This window comes from Aotus nancymaae, unplaced genomic scaffold (genome assembly GCF_030222135.1).
Source record: "Aotus nancymaae isolate 86718 unplaced genomic scaffold, 86718_ANA_hifiasm-v0.15.2.pri h1tg000002l, whole genome shotgun sequence".
In the NCBI taxonomy this organism is placed as follows: Eukaryota; Metazoa; Chordata; class Mammalia; order Primates; family Aotidae; genus Aotus; species Aotus nancymaae.
Window position 1 is genome coordinate 51,933,700 of NW_026988413.1, and position 21,247 is coordinate 51,954,946.

Here is a 21,247-nt window from a genome sequence, read left to right on the forward strand (position 1 = left end):
CACGCGCCGGGGCTGCCCCGCAGCCTCCAGCTTCCCGGGGCCGGCGTCTCGGAGGAAAAGCGCGTGCCTCACGTCCTCCTCCCCGCTCCGCCCCCTGCGCACTGCGCACGCGCGGCCGCGTCCCGCCCCTTCTCGGCCCCGAGAGGGTGACGGGTGAGGGCGGGGGAGCCGAGGTGGGGAGGCCGCCAGAGCTCCCAGACTGCGAGCACGCGAGCCGCCGTCACCCACGCCGCGTCACGGCTCCCGGACCCGCCCTCCCCTGACCCCTCCCCTCTCTCCGTTTCCCCCTCCTCCTCCGACCGAGCGGTGGCTTAAGCAACGGAGCGCGGTGAAGCCCATTTTTCTCCTTCCTCGCAGCCGCGCCGGGGAGCTCGCGGCGCGCGGTCCCTGCCCTCCGGCCCGAGATGAATGCTGCGGTAGAAGCCGAGTTCAACATCCTCCTGGCCACCGACTCCTACAAGGTAGCGCTCGGGGCGGGGGCAGGTGACGAGGAGCCGGGCGCGCAGGGCACGAGCGCGGGGCTGAGGGGCGGGGGCGGCTGGGGCGGCTGGGGCGGCTGGGGCGGCTGGGGCGGCTGGGGCTGGAGTCGCGGCGCGGGGAGGCCCGGGCGGCGGCGGCGGCGGCGGCGGCGGCGGCGACTGGGGCAGGTGAGGCGGCACCGCAGTGAGCAGGAGGTGGCTTGAGGAGGATGGAGGGCTGGGCGGCGGAGGCGGGGCCTGGGGGCGCGCGGCGGCGGGGGCGCGGCGGGGTTTGAGGCGGGCCCCTGCGGACTCCCGGGCTCCGGGGCTCCGGGGCTCCGAGGCTCGGGGCTCCAGGCTCCAGGCTTGGGCGTCTCCGCCGAGTGCACGCCCTCCCCTGAAGCGCGGCCTCTTGGCCTGGAGCTGGTACCAGTTAGGTAACGGCCCCAGGGGCCCACGGTGGAGGGAGAGCTAGCGGGGCTTTCCCCGCCGAGCCAGCCGTGCGCGCTCTCCCCTCGCTGTGCAGGTAAGTCTCTTCCAGGGGACTTGGTAGGAGAAGTCCTGGCGCGGGCGCCGGAGCAGCCGCGGTCCTCTGTCTGAGACCCCGGCGCGAAGAACACTCGCGTGGCCCCTGTAGCTGTGCTGAATACCCCTTTCCACTCCACCGGGCTCCGTTTCAAACTCCTTTGCACCTAGTGGTTGCTCGTGCTTCTTACCCCTTGGTATAGAAGCCCATCTGCTCTTAGTGCTTTTGGGTCACTACAGGATTTCTGTGAAAAGGAAAGTGAAACACGAGGATTTAAAGGAACTGTGTTTTAACCCTGGAGAACTTGTCTAGAGGGAAATAGCACAACGTTGCGTTCACATGCCCTTTGAACACTTGCATGGGTAGCTGCCACATTCTGTTGATATGAAGCACATAGTAGTAGTAAAGGGAAGAGGTAAAGTAAATTTTACTTCTTGAGCAACATGGTGATTTGGAATACGGTGGTAAAACATAGTACTCTCATGTTTTTGTTTTGGTTCTTTTTTTCCTTTGTTTTTAGCCCTCCTCCGATATTCTAAGAAAGTGTTTTAGAGAATCCCATTTTACTTAAGTTTTATTTTGTCTGTTTCTTTCCAATCAGCTTAAGATGCTGTTTATGATATTTAGATAGATTATTTAAATCAAGCCAAGATTTATCAGCAAGTTGTCTTTTAGATGCAGTTTTAAAGTATTGCAAAATCCGAACACTATCAAGTATGATTCTTGATATTATTGTCAAGTATACTTGATAATACCTTAAGTATGGTCCTTTACTTGGTTCTGAAACCTCCTCTTGTGTTCTCTTGGTTCAGTCATAGGGTTTTCAGAATTTTAAATAGATTTTAGAATAGTTTCATTAATAGTTTTGTAGATTTTTTTCTTAACTAAATCTAAAATAATTTTCAGATTTTTTTTTACATGTTAGCCAAATGTAAGGGGAGGTTGATTAGTCTAAATTTTAAAAACAGGAGTGCAATTTCCTTTAGTTTGCAGTTCCTCTAACCATTATACATAAGGAATGTACTTTAACATCAGTTTTCTGGGGTGCTTTTAGTTAGTATAGTGAATTACCTTAAAGGTTTGTAATCTGGTGAGCCATACTTAAATACACTATTAGAATTTGCACGTATTTTCATAAAGTTTACTTCTGTTGATTTTCAAGTCAGGCTGGTGTATTTTATTCCTTTTATAATAAGAAACTTCAGGAGATTTTCATCTTAGATTTTTCATTTTTTTCCCCAAAAGTCACCTCTAGAGGATTCAATCAAGTTGATATGTTTTATACCAGTGGCTTACCATAGTATGCTACAGTAGATTGTATATTCCACATTTAAGTCTTTAACTTTCATTTCCCTTACATTTTTAGGGGTGCTTATAACGTATTTTACATTTTTGTCTTTTTAATCTTAGGAAAAAGGACAAAAATCATAATCTTTAGGTTAAAGTAATGAAACTTTTACTTAAAAATTATGTGAGAATGTTACATATCCTCATTAGTGCTTACAAACTATTGGTCAAAGTGTAGGGGTAGTTTTAGATGTGTTGATGAAGAGAGCAAAATATTGTTGATTTCTTCTTTCTAAAACTGAAGAAAGAATAATCGATTTCCTAAGCACTACAAAAGTTATTTTGCAAGTAGGTGGTATGGTAGCTAAGCACATGATAATGGGAATTTTTTTTTTGTCTTGTATCCTGTGAAGAGAGTCCAAGTCATTTTCGACCAAAGGAGCATTTGAACTGTATACATCTACTTCTATAACCTCATACTTTATTGTATATAATAAGGAGTTAAGGACACAGACAAATGTGGTTCCTCCACTTTCATCCTGGTTCTTGTTAAAAATAAGAAGGACACAGTTTAAACCACATTACACATTAGTTATGAAATGTGCTGTCCAGTGTAGGTTGCTTCTCCAAAGGTCATCTGTAAGTTGGTTATCTAGATTTCAGCATAGTTTTAGCCATTCATTTAATAAATATTGATACTGGATATTATAAAAGAAGACAAAGATAAGTACTATTTTGAAATCCAGGATGGAGGAAAGTTGATTTATAGAAGTTTCAAAGAGCTGTGCAATTTATATATGGTGATTAGGAATTGAAGGCAGCTTTTTTCAAAAAAAGAGAATTTTGCTTCCTCTAATGGCAGGATAACAAATCTTTGTTGCTTGTCCTTCACTACTTCCGAGCAGATGCTTCAGTATTGTCACTGTGGCTCCTGAGGCAACCTGAGCCTCATGGGGAGTGGGGTACTGTTGCAGTTTGTACCCCTGAGACTAGCTATGCATTTTTAAGGTACATGAAGGTATATGTGACATTGCCCATATATTTCAATTTTTCCATTATGTTTTATGTTATAAATTACAGGAAAAACTTGAGCAACATAAATAAAACATATATATAAATCATGAATATATTTCATAGATTAATTTAGGTCATTAATATTTAAGCTGGTGTTTTCGTTGTGAGTTAATGAAATCTGGTTTAAAGGTGTGGCAAAAGAGATAAAAGTCATTAGAAATTCCATGCAGGAAGTTTAAGGGAAAGAGGCAATATGATTATAGGTGGTTTTATAATTTGTCTCCTTCCCAAAAATAATATAACCCAAAATCCTTAAGTCATATTTATGTGCGAGCATTGCTTCAAAGTCAAATAGCAGTGAATTATTTTCTGGGGCAACAGACAGATTTGTAGGGCTTGAGAAATCTTGAATAATACTAAAAAGAAGAATCAGTTATGGTTTTTGCTGTTTCTAGCACATTAGCTTTGAAGCAGCAGCAGGTTTTAGCCAGTGTTGGGCAGAGTGTATCGTCCTTAGATATTGTATAGCTAAGATAACTTGCTCTGTGACCGTAGCTATGTTATCTCATGTGATCTTACATACACAGCTTATTTTTTAAATGTTGGCTTGTGATTATTAGCAGTTTAAAAGTATAACTGAAAAAGTAAATTAGTAGTACTCGCAGTTGGTCTTGTGATCCCATTGCGGGAGGAAAGATCTTCAACCCTAAGACATCAAATCAGCCCTACAGGACATGTAGAGAAGCATCTAGAGAAAACTAGGCTTTCTTCTTCCAAAAGCATTCTTTTCAACTGAAATATATGTCTTGTATCTTTTTTTGGAGACAGAGTCTAGCTCCGTCGCCAGGTGCCAGGCTGGAGTGCAGTGGCGCAATCTCGGCTCACTGCAACCTCCGCCTCCCGGGTTCAAGCATCTCATACTTATTTTTTTAAAACTGTCATACTTGGAACAAGGATATTTAGTCTTGCGAATATGGTTTTTTGATACAGTTGATTGCCCAGCACTCCATAATGAAAAAAGCTGTCCATTATATCAGACTTAGGGCTAGACCCTTTTTGTTCTAGGCACTAAAATAATACCATTTATTATCTAGTATGTAATAACTTTTAGAAGTTTATCTTTTCATGAAGTAAATTAATCACACAACTGAAGAGTTCTGTTCAAAGAACTACATTTTGCTATATGTGTCTATGTTCTTTACCACACATGTATTGATGTTGAGGCGGTGTTCTTTTAGCGGCAGGAGGGCCATGCGAGTTTAGGAAGCATTTTTGCTGGTAAGGTTTGCAGGGATCTTACTAGGCATTTTGTTTTGTCTACATCTACTGAATAATTTTGTATTTATTATAGAACCATTTTCTTTAGTAACAAATCAAGTCAGTGCTAAAAAGTTAACATTATTTAAGAACTTCCTTTTTGTGTTCACTTTAATTTAGAATACTATGAAACTATTTGTTAGCATGATTTAACATTTAAAATTGAGCACTTCATTTCCCTACCATTTGATAGCCTTCTCCATTTTTATAAATGGCACTGTGTTTTTTTGTTTGTTTTTTTTTTTTGCATTTTAGGTTTTTGGGTACATGTGAAAAACATGCAAGATTGTTGCATAGGTGCATCCGTGGCAGTGTGATTTGCTGCCTTTCTCCCCTTCACCTATATGTGGCATTTCTCCCCATGCTATCATCACTCATTCATTCATTAGTTCAGTCCTGTCTTATTCTGTTCTGTTCTGTTCTATTCTATTCCATTCTAATTTTTTTTTTTTTTTAAAGATGGGGTTTCTCCGTGATGGCCAGGCTGGTCTTGAACTCCTGACCTCAGGTGATCCACCCACCTCGGCCTCCCAAAGTGCTAGGATTACAGGCGTGAGCCACCGCGTCCGGCTGGCACTGTGTTATTAACTCAGTTGCTCAAGCCAGAAATGTAGGAGGTATTCTTAATTCTTCCCCTTTATTGTGTTCTACATCCAATTTATCAGGCTAGTTCCCCTTTACCTCCAAAAACACTAGGCAAATTCTCCCATCTAACCTAAGATCCCCTAACTCCTCCTTCCACTTTGGTCACCCTGTAATCTATTCTTATCCACCACCAGGCTGATCCTTTTAAAAGGTGAATCATGTCATGTTCACCCCAGCTTAAAGCATAATGGCTTCCCATAGCACTTGGTATAAAATCCAAGCTCCTTGGGGTAGCCTGTAAGCCTTATATGATCTTATTTTTGCCTCCCTCTGACCTTATCATGCACTTACTCCTCCTGCCCTGCCCTCATACTTTTAAGTACCAACCACACTGGCCGGTCTTCTGTTCTGTCACTTATGCCAAAGCATTTCCTGTCCTCTTGTCATTTAGGTCTTGATCACGTCACCTTCTCAAAGAAGTCTTCTGGCCCCCTCTAGCCCATCATTCTCTTACATTTTCATAGCATCCATCTTGATCTGAAATTACTTGGTTTGTTTCTGTATTTTTTTTCTTCCTTCTTCAGCCCTTAGTAGTCCAATGAAAATAGAGACCGTGTCAGTCTGTTTACTTTCTCATCCTCAGTGTCTGAAGTAGGTACAGAGTATGTATTTGTGAATGGATGAAGTATTTACAGAATAACGGTTGATTTGAATATGAGCTATGTTTCCCATTTTTCTGGTGAAGGTTCAGAATGGCCCATTTAGTAGAAAGTAAAATGAAGAGGACAGTAAACTAGCAAAACTAGAATCATCTTAAATCCTTTTGACTATATTATTAGAAATAATTACTAAAGAAGCTCTGCTTTAAAAATATTTTCCCATTAAGCAGTATGTACATATGCCCTATAAGTAGATCTAAACATGCTCCGTGTTCTTCTGTAAACTTGTTGGGTGTTGGTAGATGGTTAATAAATTGTGTTTCTTGGCTGAATACCTGAAAGTTTGCCTAGATAACTTAGATTCATTAGCTATATTCTAAAACATTTCTCTTAAGGTTCTCCAAATATTTTTAGAGTTCATACTTTGTTTCTAATTAAGCAGTTTAGACAGTTTTGTATTTTAAATATTTGTTTTCAGAGAAGGCATTCTGAGTAAAGGTAGGTTTTAAAGTACTATAATTAAAGAACATAGCTGCAGTACGCTTTAAAATTATAAACATTTAATTATCTAGAACTGGAGCTGTATTTGTATGATGGAAAATTTTCAGTATACTTGTAGACCAAGATATGGAAATAGCTTAGAGACATTTCCATTTAACTTTTGACTCTGTCTTCTCAGAAAAAGAAAATAATTAATTTGCCTTCTAGTAATTTTAAATCTGATATAGAATGCACCATTAAGTGTCTAAAAAGTAAGAGGCAAACTAACCGTGGAGAAATATAACTATGAATCAGACTTATAAACTTGTGCTGTAAGATCAGACCTTTTTTTCAAGTTTGACTTCATCCTGTGTGCTTTTTTTCTACCTCACTACTTAGTCCCACTAAAGAAGTTGGAGTTATTTACATTGTAAACTGGACATTTTCATTTTTACATACATCTTGGGTATGTTTTTAGGTAGAGATGCCTTTTTCTAATCAGTTTCATAAGTAGTTGAAGTAGTGGTCATATGTTTATTACTAGAGACTCATTCATAAATATATTTGTTTTTGCATTTTGGTGAACTGACATAGATTTCATTGCTGTGGATTTTGTATTAGCTATCTTGGTTAGTTACTTCTTATAGTGGGATCAGTCCCTGGATTCTAACCCTGACATATACTTCTAGGTTTTGATGAGATTTCCCTGTACCTTTTAGTATATAGCTATCTGTTGTACCTAAAGAAAACAGACAGCTCCAAGTATCGTATAGCCTGACTTAAACTCTCAGATCACCTGTTATTGTAAAGATTTACCTCCAACGTTGTCTGTGTGCAGCATTAGAGACTGTTTTTATAGAGTTGCAAGTATGCTACCATTGGCAAAGAAACAGCATGTTCATTCAGAAACGTCAATGGAAATATATTCATCTTAGGATTCTTGTGCTAAGCTACGAAGATTCTTTAGGATAGAGCCAAGTTTTACTGAAATTGAGACTGGGCACCCAAAGACAATGTTGGCTTTCCTATAAACTTGAGATCAAAGCTAAACAGGAAAAATGGTTTATGTTCACAGTGGTCACTCATGAAAAATGGTCTGCAAAGATTTATTCCACCATTGCCATGATTCACCCTATATCTAAAACATTAAGGCACTATTATTCTTACTCTTTCAGTTGGACACATTATTCTTCCACTTTTTTTTTTATTGTTAAAATGTTTTAATATGGTTGAAACATTGAAATAAAATTCAAGATATAATGAACATTCACTTTTTACTTTTTTTTTTTTCTTAAAAGCACATACATTTTTTACATAGTGACTCTTACCCAAGTTCGTGGAAAAGCAATTTGTGCTAAAGAAGACCTCTTCATATTTTTAAACCCCATGAGGATTTGATGTTTCATTGTATAAGAATTTATTTTCCAATTAGGTGGGTGATTTGAGAAAAAGAGAGATTACAAAACAGGAATTTTTGTTTCCTTTGCTGCCGCTGCTGTTGCTGTCATCCAAGTTTACATAGTGTCACTAGGAAAGCTAAAAGCGATCATCCTCAGTACCTCATTATACAAGTAAAGTAGTCATGTTAAGTCACTGACTATTGACTTAATGGAATATGCCACATTTAGATAGTAATAGTACCAAATTCTGCCATCTTTCAGTTCATTCTTTTCTGTCATGTGTGCCCCTTAGGCAGCTGCTTCTCTCTTGGCCTAGATGAAGGACTGTTCCCCAAAACCAAATGAAATACTTTTGCAACTTAGAGGCCTTGTAGTAGGTTTAGTGTGCTTGTATGTAAAATTTAGTGCTCTCTTGTGGTTTTAACATACTGAACTATGAAAATATCTTAGTAAGATACTAATTTTTTATTTGGTATAGCCAGGAAAAGAAATTGGTTAATAGCAAACAAGAAGTATCATTTCTCTGCTTTTGAAATATTTTAAAGCCTTTTCTGTTGTGATTTATAGTCTAGTCATCTGATGTTTTCTAACAGAAGTATTTTTGTTTATATAGGTTACTCACTATAAACAATATCCACCCAACACAAGTAAAGTTTATTCCTACTTTGAATGCCGTGAAAAGAAGACAGAAAACTCCAAAGTAAGGAAGGTGAAATACGAGGAAACAGTATTTTATGGGTTGCAGTACATTCTTAATAAGTACTTAAAAGGTATTGCTTTTCCTCGTATATTTAAAAGACTGCTTATTACTCTAGGAGTTCTCTTGGAATTTTTAACGAATCTGTTAATTTGAATGCATTAAATCTTCTAATTTGGTGTGTGTGTTTGATGTTCTAAGTATAAGAAAAGTTCTCTGAAATAAAAGTTTTTGTTTTTGTTTTTGAGACAGAGTTTTGCTTTTATTGCCCAGCCTGGAGTGCAATGGCATGATCTCAGCTCACCGCAACCTCTGCCTCCCAGGTTCAAGCAATTCAGCCTCCCGAGTAGCGGGGATTACAGGCACATGTGGCCACACCCAGCTAACTTTGTATTTTTAGTAGAGACAGGGTTTCTCCATGTTGGTCAGGCTGGTCTCAAACTCCCGACCTCAGGTGATTTGCCCGCCTTGGCTTCCCAAAGTGCTGGGATTACAGTCATGAGCCACTACGCCCAACCAAAATAAAAGTTTTGAAATGAGCTTAGAAAAGTCAGTAATTTTTGGAGGCTAATCTGATTTGTTATATATTAATTATTAATTCAAAGTAAAGAATTTGTTACTGAACTGGAAACTCCTTTTGAATTATGGTAGCAATCATAATTAGAATATTTTTATATTAGCCAGTTTTACTTTAAAGACTTATTTTTAAAAACTAGCTGTGTCCCTGGACTTAGTTGCAAATGCATATTAAAACAATCCCCCAAATTTCTGTGTTTTCTTACTTGAAAGGCCGTTTCTAATCTATTTTTGTAATGGTGTTTCTAGGGGGAAAACAGTTCCCAAACACATACATCTTGGAAAATTTTATCTCTAACCTTTTGAAATAAACATAATCTCAGAATTGAATATAGATTAAGTTGAATTTTAGGCAAATGATAACTCTTTTCTATAATCTTGACTATTTTAAAATTAGGCAGTTCAGATAGTCTTATACTACTGAAAACCTAGCTAGATAGCAGAAGTAATTATTAGTAGCAAGAATACCAAAGTTTTTTTTTTTTTCGTTTTGTTTTTTTAAGACAGGGTCTCAGTTAGTCACCCAGGCTGGAGTGCAGTGTCGCAATATTGGCTCACTGCAACCACTGCCTCCCAGGCTCAAATGATCCTCCCCACTCAGCCTCCCAAGTAGCTGGGACCACAGACTCACACCGCCATACCTGGCTGCTTTTTGTATTTTTTGTAGAGACAGGGTTTCACCATGTTGGCCAGGGTGGTCTTGAACTTTTGAGCTCTCAAGTGATCTCCCCTCCATGGCCTCCCAAAATGCTGGGATTACAGACATGAGGCACCATGCCTAGCGCCAAATGAGTTCACTAGTTATCATGTATAAAGTTACCAGAGACTGATAGCATACTTTAATTTAGTCATATAACTTAAGAACTTTGCAAAATGTTATTCATTATCAATTATAACTAAAATGTATCGAAAACCTATTCTAGGCCAGCATTATTGTGAGTGGTTCATATGTCTTAACTCATTTTGCCCTCACAGCCATCATATAAGTGGGTAGTCAATTGTTATCGTCATTTACAGATAAGAAAAGTTAATTAAAAGTGTGTTGTTGGATGGGGCAAAGTTTAGTAATTGTGGAAGTTACTGGCTTATCAGCCCTAAAGATGAGACATTCTTTATGAACATAGTGAGAAGGTTCATCTGGATGTAAGAAGCTTTGAGTCATCTCAAATTTGAAAAGTACCAAAATTAATCTAGAGAAAAAAAATTTTGATTTTTAAAAACTATGCAAGTAATAATTTTTTCTATTATACATCTGCTTTTAAAATAAATAAAATTTATACTTAGAGAGAGTGATTGGAAGTACAAATTCCTTTTCTGTGGCCGGGCGCGGTGGCTCACGCCTGTAATCCCAGCACTATGGGAGGCTGAGGTGGGTGGATCACGAGGTCAAGGGATCAAGACCATCCCGGCCAACATGGTGAAACCCCGTCTTTACTAAAAATAACAAAAATTAGCTGGGCATGGTGGTGCGCGCCTATAATCCCAGCTACTAGGGAGGCTGAGGCAGAAGAATCGCTTGAATCCGCGAGACAGAGGTTGCAGTGAGCCAAAAAATTGTACCACTGCACTCCAGCCTGCTGACCAGGTGAGACTCTGTCTCAAAAAAGAAAAAAAAATTTCTTTTCTGACTCTGCTGTTTACTCTGGGTGAATCATTTAATTTGTCAGTTATATTTTTAATCCATATAATGGGTGAAATAGCCAAAGCCATTAATTCTGTGACAATTCAGCAACTCACAGAATATCTCTAGCACTGTAAACAGGACATGTATATTCTTTTAGGTAAAGTAATAACCAAAGAGAAAATCCAAGAAGCCAAAGAGGTCTACAAAGAACATTTCCAAGATGATGTCTTTAATGAAAAGGGATGGAACTACATTCTTGAGGTAAAAAAATGGTTTCATGTTTTGATCTGTTTTGGTTTTTCTTTTCGTTCAAAACTTCTTGAAAAGGAATTTGTTTTTGTTTTGAGACAAAGTCTCACTCTGTCACCCAGGCTGGTGTGCATTGGCACGATCTCAGTTCATTACAACCTCTGCTTCCTGGGTTCAAGCAATTCTCCTGCCTCAGCCCCCCTGAGTAGCTAGGACTACAGGCACACACCACCATGTCCAGCTAATTTTTGTGTTTTTAGTAGAGACGGGGTTTCACCATGTTGGCCAGGCTGGTCTCAAAACTCCTGACTTCAAGTGATCTTCCCACCTTGGCCTCCCAAAGTGCTAAGATTACAGGTGTGAGCCACCACGCCCGGCCAGAATTGAATAAAACATTAGAGTAATTTGAATAAGACATCAGTTGTTTTTTGTTTGTGGTCTGCATATAATGGCTATTTTAAACATCCTTTTAAAAGTTATTGGTAACATTTTATCCCTCACCCCATATCCCCCACGTTAAATCATCAGCATATAGAATCTACGGCACATCTACCTAATTAATATAAACGAATTACAACTTAAATAACATTTTTGAGAAAGATAATTCATTCTTGAAAATACATTATAGGTAGGAAAGGGCATGGTTATTTGGCAGTTTCAAAATGTAGGTCTGTTTTCTTGACTGAAAGTAGATGCTTGAGTCTGTCACTACGCATAATTCTGGGAAATTTCTCATAGAATAGTGGGAGTGGTTTGGTGCTGATCCACAAAGTTGATTTTTAGTCTTTATTGTATTATATTTATATCTAGTATGTTTGAATTCATTGTTTAAATATCAAGGCCCTCAAAGACAGTAATAGAATTATGAGAGTTGAATACACTCTGGTGGTTTCCTTATGTTACAAAGATGATTTGGGAATGGAATCTGTTGACATCTCTTGATGTTGAGTGTTACTTTATCTCACAAACGAAAGTTTTTTACATTTTACAGACTGTCAAACACAGAATAATTAGAAATACTTTAACCTTCATGCCTGTATGACAATACTGACTTGTACTATTTGGTAATTATGGGTCTTGAAAAAGTCAGGTAAGCACTCTGTGCTGCATTTTTCCCATATCTTAAGTAAGGTCAGTAGAATCTGGAGCTAACTCCTGCGCTTGCTCCGTTTCTCTTCTGTGAGCTTTGTTGTAAGGATAAATACAGTAATGTTAGGTGCTATGCTTATTACTATACTGTCAGGTGGACAGGGCAATAAGTTGTTTGATTATATGATCAGAAAATCTTGGGGAACTAAAGCTTCTCTAGAGATAATCTGGTCTAACCCCATTTACAAACAGAATCTGAGACCCAGAGAAGGAATGACTTGCCCAAGGTCTCTACACTGCTTTTGAGTATGAACTAGGACCTGTAGGGCAATGTTCTTAGTGGTATACATTCGGCCTCCAGTGCTTCTGTTAAGCACATTTTTCTTTTATTTAATTACCTTGTCCCAAATCACATAAATTATTAGGATTTCTGAAACAACTTACCTTCCTAGTGAAAAGTTAGGGAAAGCTTTTCGCTTTTAAAGGGAGGGATGGAAGGTGGTCAGTGTCACATAGCAAATAACCTTCAACCTTATTTTGGAGGCAATTATTGCATTAAGAAGAAATCAGTCAAGTCAGGCTTGAATGTTAATTGACAAGATTCTGTATTTGGCCTATCTCATAGTTTGAGATCCACGACCAGAATAAAGAGGAAACCTATTTCGGTTCTTCTGCAGGAATTTTTTTTTTCCTTAGCTCTCCTTCTCTCAGTTTTGTTTTCTTTTGTTCTTTAATAGCAGTCCTTGGCTGGGCACAGTGGCTCACATCTGTAATCCCAGCACTTTGGGAGGCCAAGGCGAGTGGATCACAAGGTCAGGAGTTTGAGAACAGCCTGGCCAACATAGTGAAACCCCGTCTCTGCTAAACATACAAAAATTAGCCGGGTGTGGTGGCACATGCCCGTAGTCCCAGCTACTCAAGAGGCTGAGGCAGGAGAATTGCTTGAACCTGGGAGGCGGAGGTTGCAGTGAGCTGAGACCATGCCACTGCACGCCAGCCTAGGTGACAGAGTGAGACTCCGTCTCAAAAAAAAAAAAAAAAAAAAAAATATATATATATATATATATATCCTTTAATCTTTCAGTCCACAGCCTTTGTTTTGTGAAAATGACCAATTCAGAATAAAGATAATGTTCTTGGAATATGTTTAGAATATGTTGGAGTTAACTCATCCTTTGTCTTTTTCTGAATGAGCAGGGAAAAAAGCAACAGTTTTGTTTTGATCAGTTTGGAATTTTCTGCCCCTTCTAGGGATAAATATTAGCAGAAGCACATGGCAGCATTAAACTTAAAAATTAATATTGGTACCTATGTTGTTAATAATTTTAACTATTTTATTTTAGAAGGATAAGGATATTCTGAGTAGATTACAGTAACATCTACAGTTGCAATTTCTGTAACAGTAAATTTAGCTTCTATAAAATGTAAAGAACCTGGCCGGGCGCAGTGGCTCAAGCCTGTAATCCCAGCACTTTGGGAGGCCGAGGCGGGTGGATCACGAGGTCAAGAGATCGAGACCATCCTGGTCAACATGGTGAAACCCCATCTCTACTAATACAAAAAATTAGCTGGGCATGGTGGTGCGTGCCTGTAATCCCAGCTACTCAGGAGGCTGAGGCAGGAGAATTGCCTGAACCCAGGAGGCGGAGGTTGTGGTGAGCCGAGATCACGCCATTGCACTCAAGCCTGGGTAACGAGCAAAACTCCGTCTCGAAAAAAAAAAAATGTAAAGAACCTTTAGTAAAACAGCATATAGTTGAGTATCATCTGTTGAATGAATAAATTTATTTTCTCCTACCAGAAATATGATGGGCATCTTCCAATAGAAGTAAAAGCTGTTCCTGAGGGCTCTGTCATTCCCAGAGGAAATGTTCTCTTCACAGTGGAAAACACAGATCCAGAGTGTTACTGGCTTACAAATTGGATTGAGGTGAATTGTTTTTGTTGTTTTCATTTTTATTTAACATTAATTGAATAAAGACCATTGAACTGAGATTACAGTTTAGAATTTGTTACTAATAAAAGTATATTATCTCCTACAATTTACTTAACCTTTCTAGGCTTCAATTTCCTCATCTATAAAATGACAGACTAAATAATCTTTAAGTTTCCTTCTAGTAGAATAGAATGTTCTGAGATTTTGTTTAACAAATTGTTGAGAGTGATTGTTTTTAAAACTTAGTTGGCTTTCCTCTAATTCACTGCAATTTTAAATGTGTATTATCTTAGAGCAAACTTAGAAAAACAGCACATTTCTAGTAACTTAACATTCAATGAATGATAAATGTTCAAGTTAGACTAAAAGAACTTTGTTCCAACTTTTAGTAACTACTTTCTTCATTTTTCTCTAATCAGTTTAGGTCCTGGGATATACCACCTGTTACTTTTCAGTTTCTCATCTAAATATAAACAAGAATTCATATTGTTTAATTTTTCAGGAAGAGTATATTAAAAGGAAGGGTACATTGTGGGCTTTGGATTTCTACACAAGCCTTTTTTTTTTTTTCTTGTATATATACCTAAGTAGTCATGTTTTCACATGGTCAGAGCTTTGATAATAATACTCTACTTAGCTTCTGAACAGTTTAATAATAGATTTTATCTGTAAGAGGAAATTAGAAAGTAATGGTGGAAATAACACCTCACTATCTGGAAGTATTTACATAGTTCTTAAAACTAATTAGTTTATTAGTAATTTGCTGTTATATTGTAAAATAGTACATTTGAGCCTCACTTATAAAAATTGGGAAAAAAAATTGAAATATAAGAGGTCCAAGAATATGTTAGAAACACATTTTGCTAAGTTGACAGGAAATTAATAGACTTTTGATGGGCCATTAATAATAGACTCAGAAAAAAGGTACAGTTAAATAAGGGTTTTAAATAGTCTATACCATATACTAAAACTGTCAACTGTGAACTATAAAAGAGAGTATCTTGGGGCCGGGCACGGTGGCTCATGCCTGTAATCCCAGCACTTTGGGAGGCCGAGGCGGGTGGATCACGAGGTCAAGAGATCAAGACCATCCCGGTCAACATGGTGAAATCCCGTCTCTACTAAAAATACAAAAAATTAGCTGGGCACGGTGGCACGTGCCTGTAATCCCAGCTACTCAGGAGGCTGAGGCAGCAGAATTGCCTGAACCTAGGAGGCGGAGGTTGCTGTGAGCCGAGATCGCGCCATTGCACTCCAGCCTGGGTAACGAGAGAAACTCCGTCTCAAAAAAAGAGAAAAAAAAAAAGAAAAAGAAAATATCTTACTAGTTTATGTACAGCTGTAAATAGTGTTTGTATTGGCAAATATGTGGTTTTCAGGGGATGGTGTTACAAAAACACAAAAGTAGAAGAGTTGTTCATATCATCTAGACTAGGTTTTTACCTTAAATACCAAAGATCCCAACCAGGTAAATCTCACTTAGAAAATTCATCCTCCTGGCCGGGCGTGGTGGCTCACGCCTGTCATCCCAGCACTTTGGGAGGCCGAGGCGGGTGAATCACGAGGTTAAGAGATCGAGACCATCCTGGTCAACATGGTGAAACCCCGTCTCTACTAAAACTACAAAAAATTAGCTGGGCATGGTGGCGCATGCCTGTAATCCCAGCTACTCAGGAGGCTGAGGCAGGAGAATTGCTTGAACCCAGGAGGCGGAGGTTGCGGTGAGCCGAGATAGTGCCATTGCACTCCAGCTTGGGTAACAAGAACGAAACTCCGTCTCAAAAAAAAAAAAAAAAAGAAAATTCATCCTCCTTAACCTTTTTCATATCGTTCTTTTTAGTTGTCTGACTGGCGATTTAGTCAGTAAGTACTCTTACTCATGTCTAATTAAACTTTTCTAAAGCATATATTTATGGAAGGAGAGAACTAGATAGCATTCCACCTTGCTTCATTATATAGTTTTTTCTTCTTCTGAAAGTGAAGAAACATTGGGGTTAAAAGTAAATTTTTGTTTTTTAATAAAGAAAAATTTTAATAAATTTTTAATAAAAAATTATTTTTGGTATATCTTACTAGGAAACCATAAAGTAAAAAAAAAAAATTATTTTAAAGCGGTAGTTTAGCAAATATATAAGTATCATTTTTAATAAAAGAAGTTGTTAAACATAAATTTAATATGGGACTGTTTGATACTGTTTTTTACAAGTACATAGACCCTTACTTTTAGTCGCTTAAAACCTGAAACAGTTTATATTGAATTTATCTTCTTTATACTAATATATATTATTTCAAATTATTTCAGTCCTAAATAGGTATTTATATCTAAGGCATAAAAATTTATAGTCTGATACTGTCTATTCCTTATTGTAGTTTCTGATAGAGCCTATTTTTTTAATGTGTGAATCTGAATATCAGGTCTCCAGGATAGACTTCTTCATAGATATTTTGCATTCCTTGTGAGGATAGAGGAAATTCATCCTATTCTTATCAGTCCCCAACCCTAAGTTTACCAGCTTATATTTGAAATCTGTTACCAACCCCAATAAACTTGGTACTTAAAAATTTGAAAATGTTCTTTAAAACAGACCTTGATTTAAAACATTTTAAATAATAGCACTAAATAGTATTTCTTTCCATTCTCTCTCCCAGTATGTGTTCACAGTTATTAATAACTATTGATTGTTATTCACCTGTTAGTAGTACACAGAATTTTAAAATACATTGAAATTATTAAGTTGCTTTATTTCAGTATTGCTGCCAGAAGAAACTTTAGTCCCCTCACATTTCATAACAAATTTAAGAGCACCTAGGAGTTCTGCAAAGTTGTCTCAGGCTTACGGGGGGCTGAGGAACCAGTATAGTGGTCTAAACTTACCCCTCTCTTCTACCAAAAAGAAAAAGAAGAAAAGGAAATTTCTACTATTAAGAAGAAAAGGAAAGATGAGTTTAAAAACAATTATACTGACCAAGTGTCCTCATTTCACAGATGGGGAAATTGATCTCTTAGCAATGGACAGACTGATGAACAGAATAGGTGCAGCACCCTTTCTGGTACTACACCATTTCTCATTCTTTTAAGCCTTTATCCTATGCAGTGGCATTGTAATAAACACTTCTGAAAGGAAATTTACAGGTTTACTTCCTTTAGTCTTAGTTTCAACTAATAATTTTATTTTGATTTGTGTGGGCAAATTGCTATTTTGGAAGTTTCCAACAAGGCCTACTTTATTAGACCTTGGATTAACCCAAACTAACGTGCCTTTTTTTCCCTTGCTTACACCTACAGTGATCTTTTTAAAAGGGGAGTGATTTTATTAAGAGTGTAATTTAAGCTGATTTTGTTGGACTATGGAAAGGAAACGGTGATGTGAAGGATCACTGTGTCTGATAGTTATTTCTCTCCTTCCCTGGCATTTTTCGAGGGGTAAGGTCAATCTTCTACCTTTATAACTCAACTAGAGTTTTTCACATTATGTTTCATATCTTATACTCCTAGATAATATTAATATTTGAGTTGAATTAAAATGTGAGAGTTGACTGAATTAAATTCAACAAGTGAATATTCATTAAGTACCAGCTATGTACCAAAAACAATGCTGGGCACAGAAGTTAGAGTAAGATGTCTCACTTAAAGGGCCTTTGAGGGAGAGGTGGCAATTCATAACTAACCACTAATATCATTAAGAATTAGTGCTAAGTTGGTAGCAGAAAATAGGTAATTCTGTCTAAAGGAATCATGAAATGGAAAATAAGCTTTTAATAAGGAGAAGGAAGAGCTAAAGAAATGCTACTGTGTTCTTAGAATGACAAATAGTCCTATGGCGACTGCAGCATAAAAGTAAAAAATGTATAGACGATAAACCTTGTGATGGTATACAAGGCAAGTTGCTGGAAGGCCTCAAATCCTGTATGAATGAGCTCCACCCCCACCCCGTGGACAGCAGATCACCGTTAAAGCCTTTTAAGGAAAGCCTAAAAGAAAAAACTTGTTTTGGAATGATAACCAGTGGCAATATGAGGAATAATTAGAGAGATTAAAAGTTAGAGGTAGGATAATCATGGGCACTGGCAGTAGCATCGAAAGAGTAATTTCAGAGGCAGAAAATGGTTAGAGGTTGGAGGTGACTGGTTATAGAGTTTAAGAATTGCACCGATTTTCTGTTGTGTAACAAACTACCCCAAAACTTAATGGCTTAAAGCAACTGTTATTTCTCCTGATTCTGTGGTTGACTGACTGGATGGTCCTCTGCTGGTCTTGCTTAGACTTATGCATCTGCACTTAGCTGAGGGTTCGGCAAGGCTGGACTCTCTATAATGGCCTCATTCCCATGTCTGGGACCTCAGCTTAGATAGCTGGGACTACCAGGTCTCACTCCATAAGAGGCTTCTTCAGAGCATGGTAGTCTTGGGGTTCTAAAAGAGAACGAGAGTAGAAACTGGAAAACCTCTTGAAGCTGGAGCTTGGGAGTCACACAGGACTTTCTCCACATTCTGGTTAGTGAAAAGCAAATCAATAAGGACAGCACAGAATCAAGGGATGAGAAAGTAGATTCTATCTCTTGATGAGAAGAGCTGCAAAGCCCACATTTAATCAGTCACAGGAGTCTAATGAATGCTGCAGGGTTTTTTAAAAAGATGACCAGATTGGCAAGTTCAAGGTTAATCTTTTTATTCGTTTTTACCTGTTTTATTTATTTATCACTTAACTTGTATTCAGTAAAAGCTTGCTTTGTAAAATTTAGTTAATAAATATCTTTTTTAGTTAATAAATATCTTTGTCAGCACAGACATTGCATCATCTTAGCAGCTCTTTTTCAAACAGATGAAGCTGCTTCTAATGACATACTATCTGTTTTATAAAATAAAAATAGAAAAGTATGATCTTAGAATGGAAAAGTTAATTTCTAAGCCATGATAATTATTATGGTGGCTGTAATTAAACATACTTTCTCTGGAGCTTCCTGGCAGCCAAGAAAAAAACGGAAATCAAAACACTGTCCTTACCAGAAAGAGGAACCCAGCATTTCTTCCGTTTTCTCATTTGAGAACTTAGTAGTCACTGAATTATAAAGTCGACCGTGACCTTGATTATACAACATATGCGGAAATGTTTCCTGTAACTTACTTACATAAGTATTTTATCAAATACTTACATATTTTATCAAATACTCATATATTTGATAAAATACTTATATATTTGATAAAAGCTACATACATAAAGCATAACTCAATAAATAGATTTCTGTAGTAATAAGCTAAAGTGCTTCAAGTATATAACTTAGTTGTCGTATTCAATCCAAGGAGAAATTAGATTGAAGATTACCTAGAGGAGTAAACGAACAACTTCTTTAGACCAGTACTAATCAAAATGCAGTTCTGTACTTAATGTGAACTAGTATCAAATAGGGCATGCTGGTCCATGCTGGTCTATGCCCTATTTGATGCAAGTCCACAGTAAGTACAGAAATGAAGAGTAAGCATTTAGAAACTTAAGGCAGTTTGACATTGCCTCAGCATCCCAGTTTGAGTGCACTTTATAAACTATTGATCCATGACAGATTGAAACTTTCAAAATTGGTCCTTTTATCACAGATAGTCTTTCAGAATGTTATTTGCTTCTTTGGAGCTTTGGATAGAAACTTGGTAATGTGAAGTTCTCTGCTGTGTGGGCCTGGTGTGCTTATCTTTTTTGTTGCCGATTTGAGAGCTGAGCAATGTACTGTATCTGGAATGCACACGACAGGCATCCTACTGTGCAGTTTAGTGTCTAGTTAATAGTATGGAAGCTCCAGGACATACCTCCAACAAAAGCTAGGATTTTCCTCAGAAAGAACGCAGGATTTTATGTCTTAATGTTTGTGGTTAATTTTGTTACTACAGACTATTCTTGTTCAGTCCTGGTATCCAATCACAGTGGCCACAAATTCTAGAGAGCAGAAGAAAATATTGGCCAAATATTTGTTAGAAACTTCGGGTAACTTAGATGGTCTGGAATACAAGTTACATGATTTTGGCTACAGAGGAGTCTCTTCCCAAGAGGTAAGTGACTGAAACCAACCTCATTTAATATAATGTGGATTGATTGTTAGAGTACCACTACAAACTTTTGGGGGTGTTACTGGGATCGATCTTGGTTCTAAGTAGGCCATATTTTGAAATTCCAAAGATTCAGCCAACAGATACATATTCAGTACCTACTACTATGTTTGGGGTACATGGGATATATCCTTCAACAGATGTCCCTGTCCTTGATACATTAGATAGATGGACAGATGGATAGAAACAGACATAATAAATATATCAGATGTGAAATCATGCCATAGAGAAGCACAAGGCAGGGTAAGGGAAGAGAGAGTGATGAAAAGTGGGGTGGAGCACTATTAAATAGCTAATATTTAATTTAATATTGTTAAATATTAATATATCAAATAGTTGTTTAATTTAGTAATTAATATTAATAGTTAATAATTAAATAGTTTAATAACAGTTAATATTATCTCTTTGAGGAGATAATAGTTGAATTTTTTAATATTTAGGAAAAATTGAATCTCTGTCATTAAGAACTGTTATCTCTGATAATAAATACTTTCCTAAGAATAGCTAAAGACAATTTCCATGGGAGCTATGCTATATACCTTAAATGTGGTTGACTGGATGGTCCTCTGCTGGTATTATTATTATGTGGATTTTTCTTTTTTGGATTTCCGTTTATGATTGATTTTCCAGACTGCTGGCATAGGAGCATCTGCTCATTTGGTTAACTTCAAAGGAACAGATACAGTAGCAGGAATTGCTCTCATAAAAAAATATTATGGAACGAAAGATCCTGTTCCAGGCTATTCTGTTCCAGCAGCAGAACACAGGTAAAAAAATTCTGTTTATTTACTAAAACTACTAACTTTTTTTACTCTTCTCTTTCTAACTCAGTGACATTTTACCTAACTGCAGAGCCAGGTACCTACAGTAAATCTTCATGAACTTGAGCAACATGAACTCAGTATCTATACAGAAGTATAAACATTAGTCCCAGAGAGGTAGAGAAGTTTTATCCATCCTAGAAGAAACAGCTTAAGAGCTTTTTTCCCACACTTGCATTGCCATAGAAATTTTCTTTTTAAGGAATTTTTTTTTCAATTACTGTATTGCCAAATGTAGATAGATTTTATTCATTAAATTTATTTTTTTCAGTTACTGTATTGCCAAATGTAGATAGATTTTATTCATTAAATTTAGAAGCACTCACTTATAGTACTGGCCACTTTTTGCCTTTTCCTTGTCCTTCTATATGACCTTCCCTGTATTTGCCCTAGAAATTGTCGTCTGTACAGTACTTCAGTTGTAGATGAGAAA

The 21,247-nt window shown here is 37.8% G+C and overlaps 1 protein-coding gene across 1 annotated transcript in view; it reads left to right on the plus strand.

Moving 5' to 3' along the window:
• The first annotated feature begins 310 nt into the window (after window positions 1–310).
• The window catches only part of NAMPT (nicotinamide phosphoribosyltransferase), a 40,423-nt gene continuing 19,486 nt past the window's right edge, over window positions 311–21,247 (plus strand). Inside the window, exons 1-6 of the mRNA XM_064374541.1 lie at window positions 311–461; window positions 8,340–8,496; window positions 10,781–10,884; window positions 13,763–13,891; window positions 19,778–19,936; window positions 20,624–20,760. Coding sequence (XP_064230611.1) covers window positions 405–461; window positions 8,340–8,496; window positions 10,781–10,884; window positions 13,763–13,891; window positions 19,778–19,936; window positions 20,624–20,760 — 743 coding nt within the window. The 5' untranslated portion in view covers window positions 311–404. The remainder of the gene's footprint in view (window positions 462–8,339; window positions 8,497–10,780; window positions 10,885–13,762; window positions 13,892–19,777; window positions 19,937–20,623; window positions 20,761–21,247) is intronic.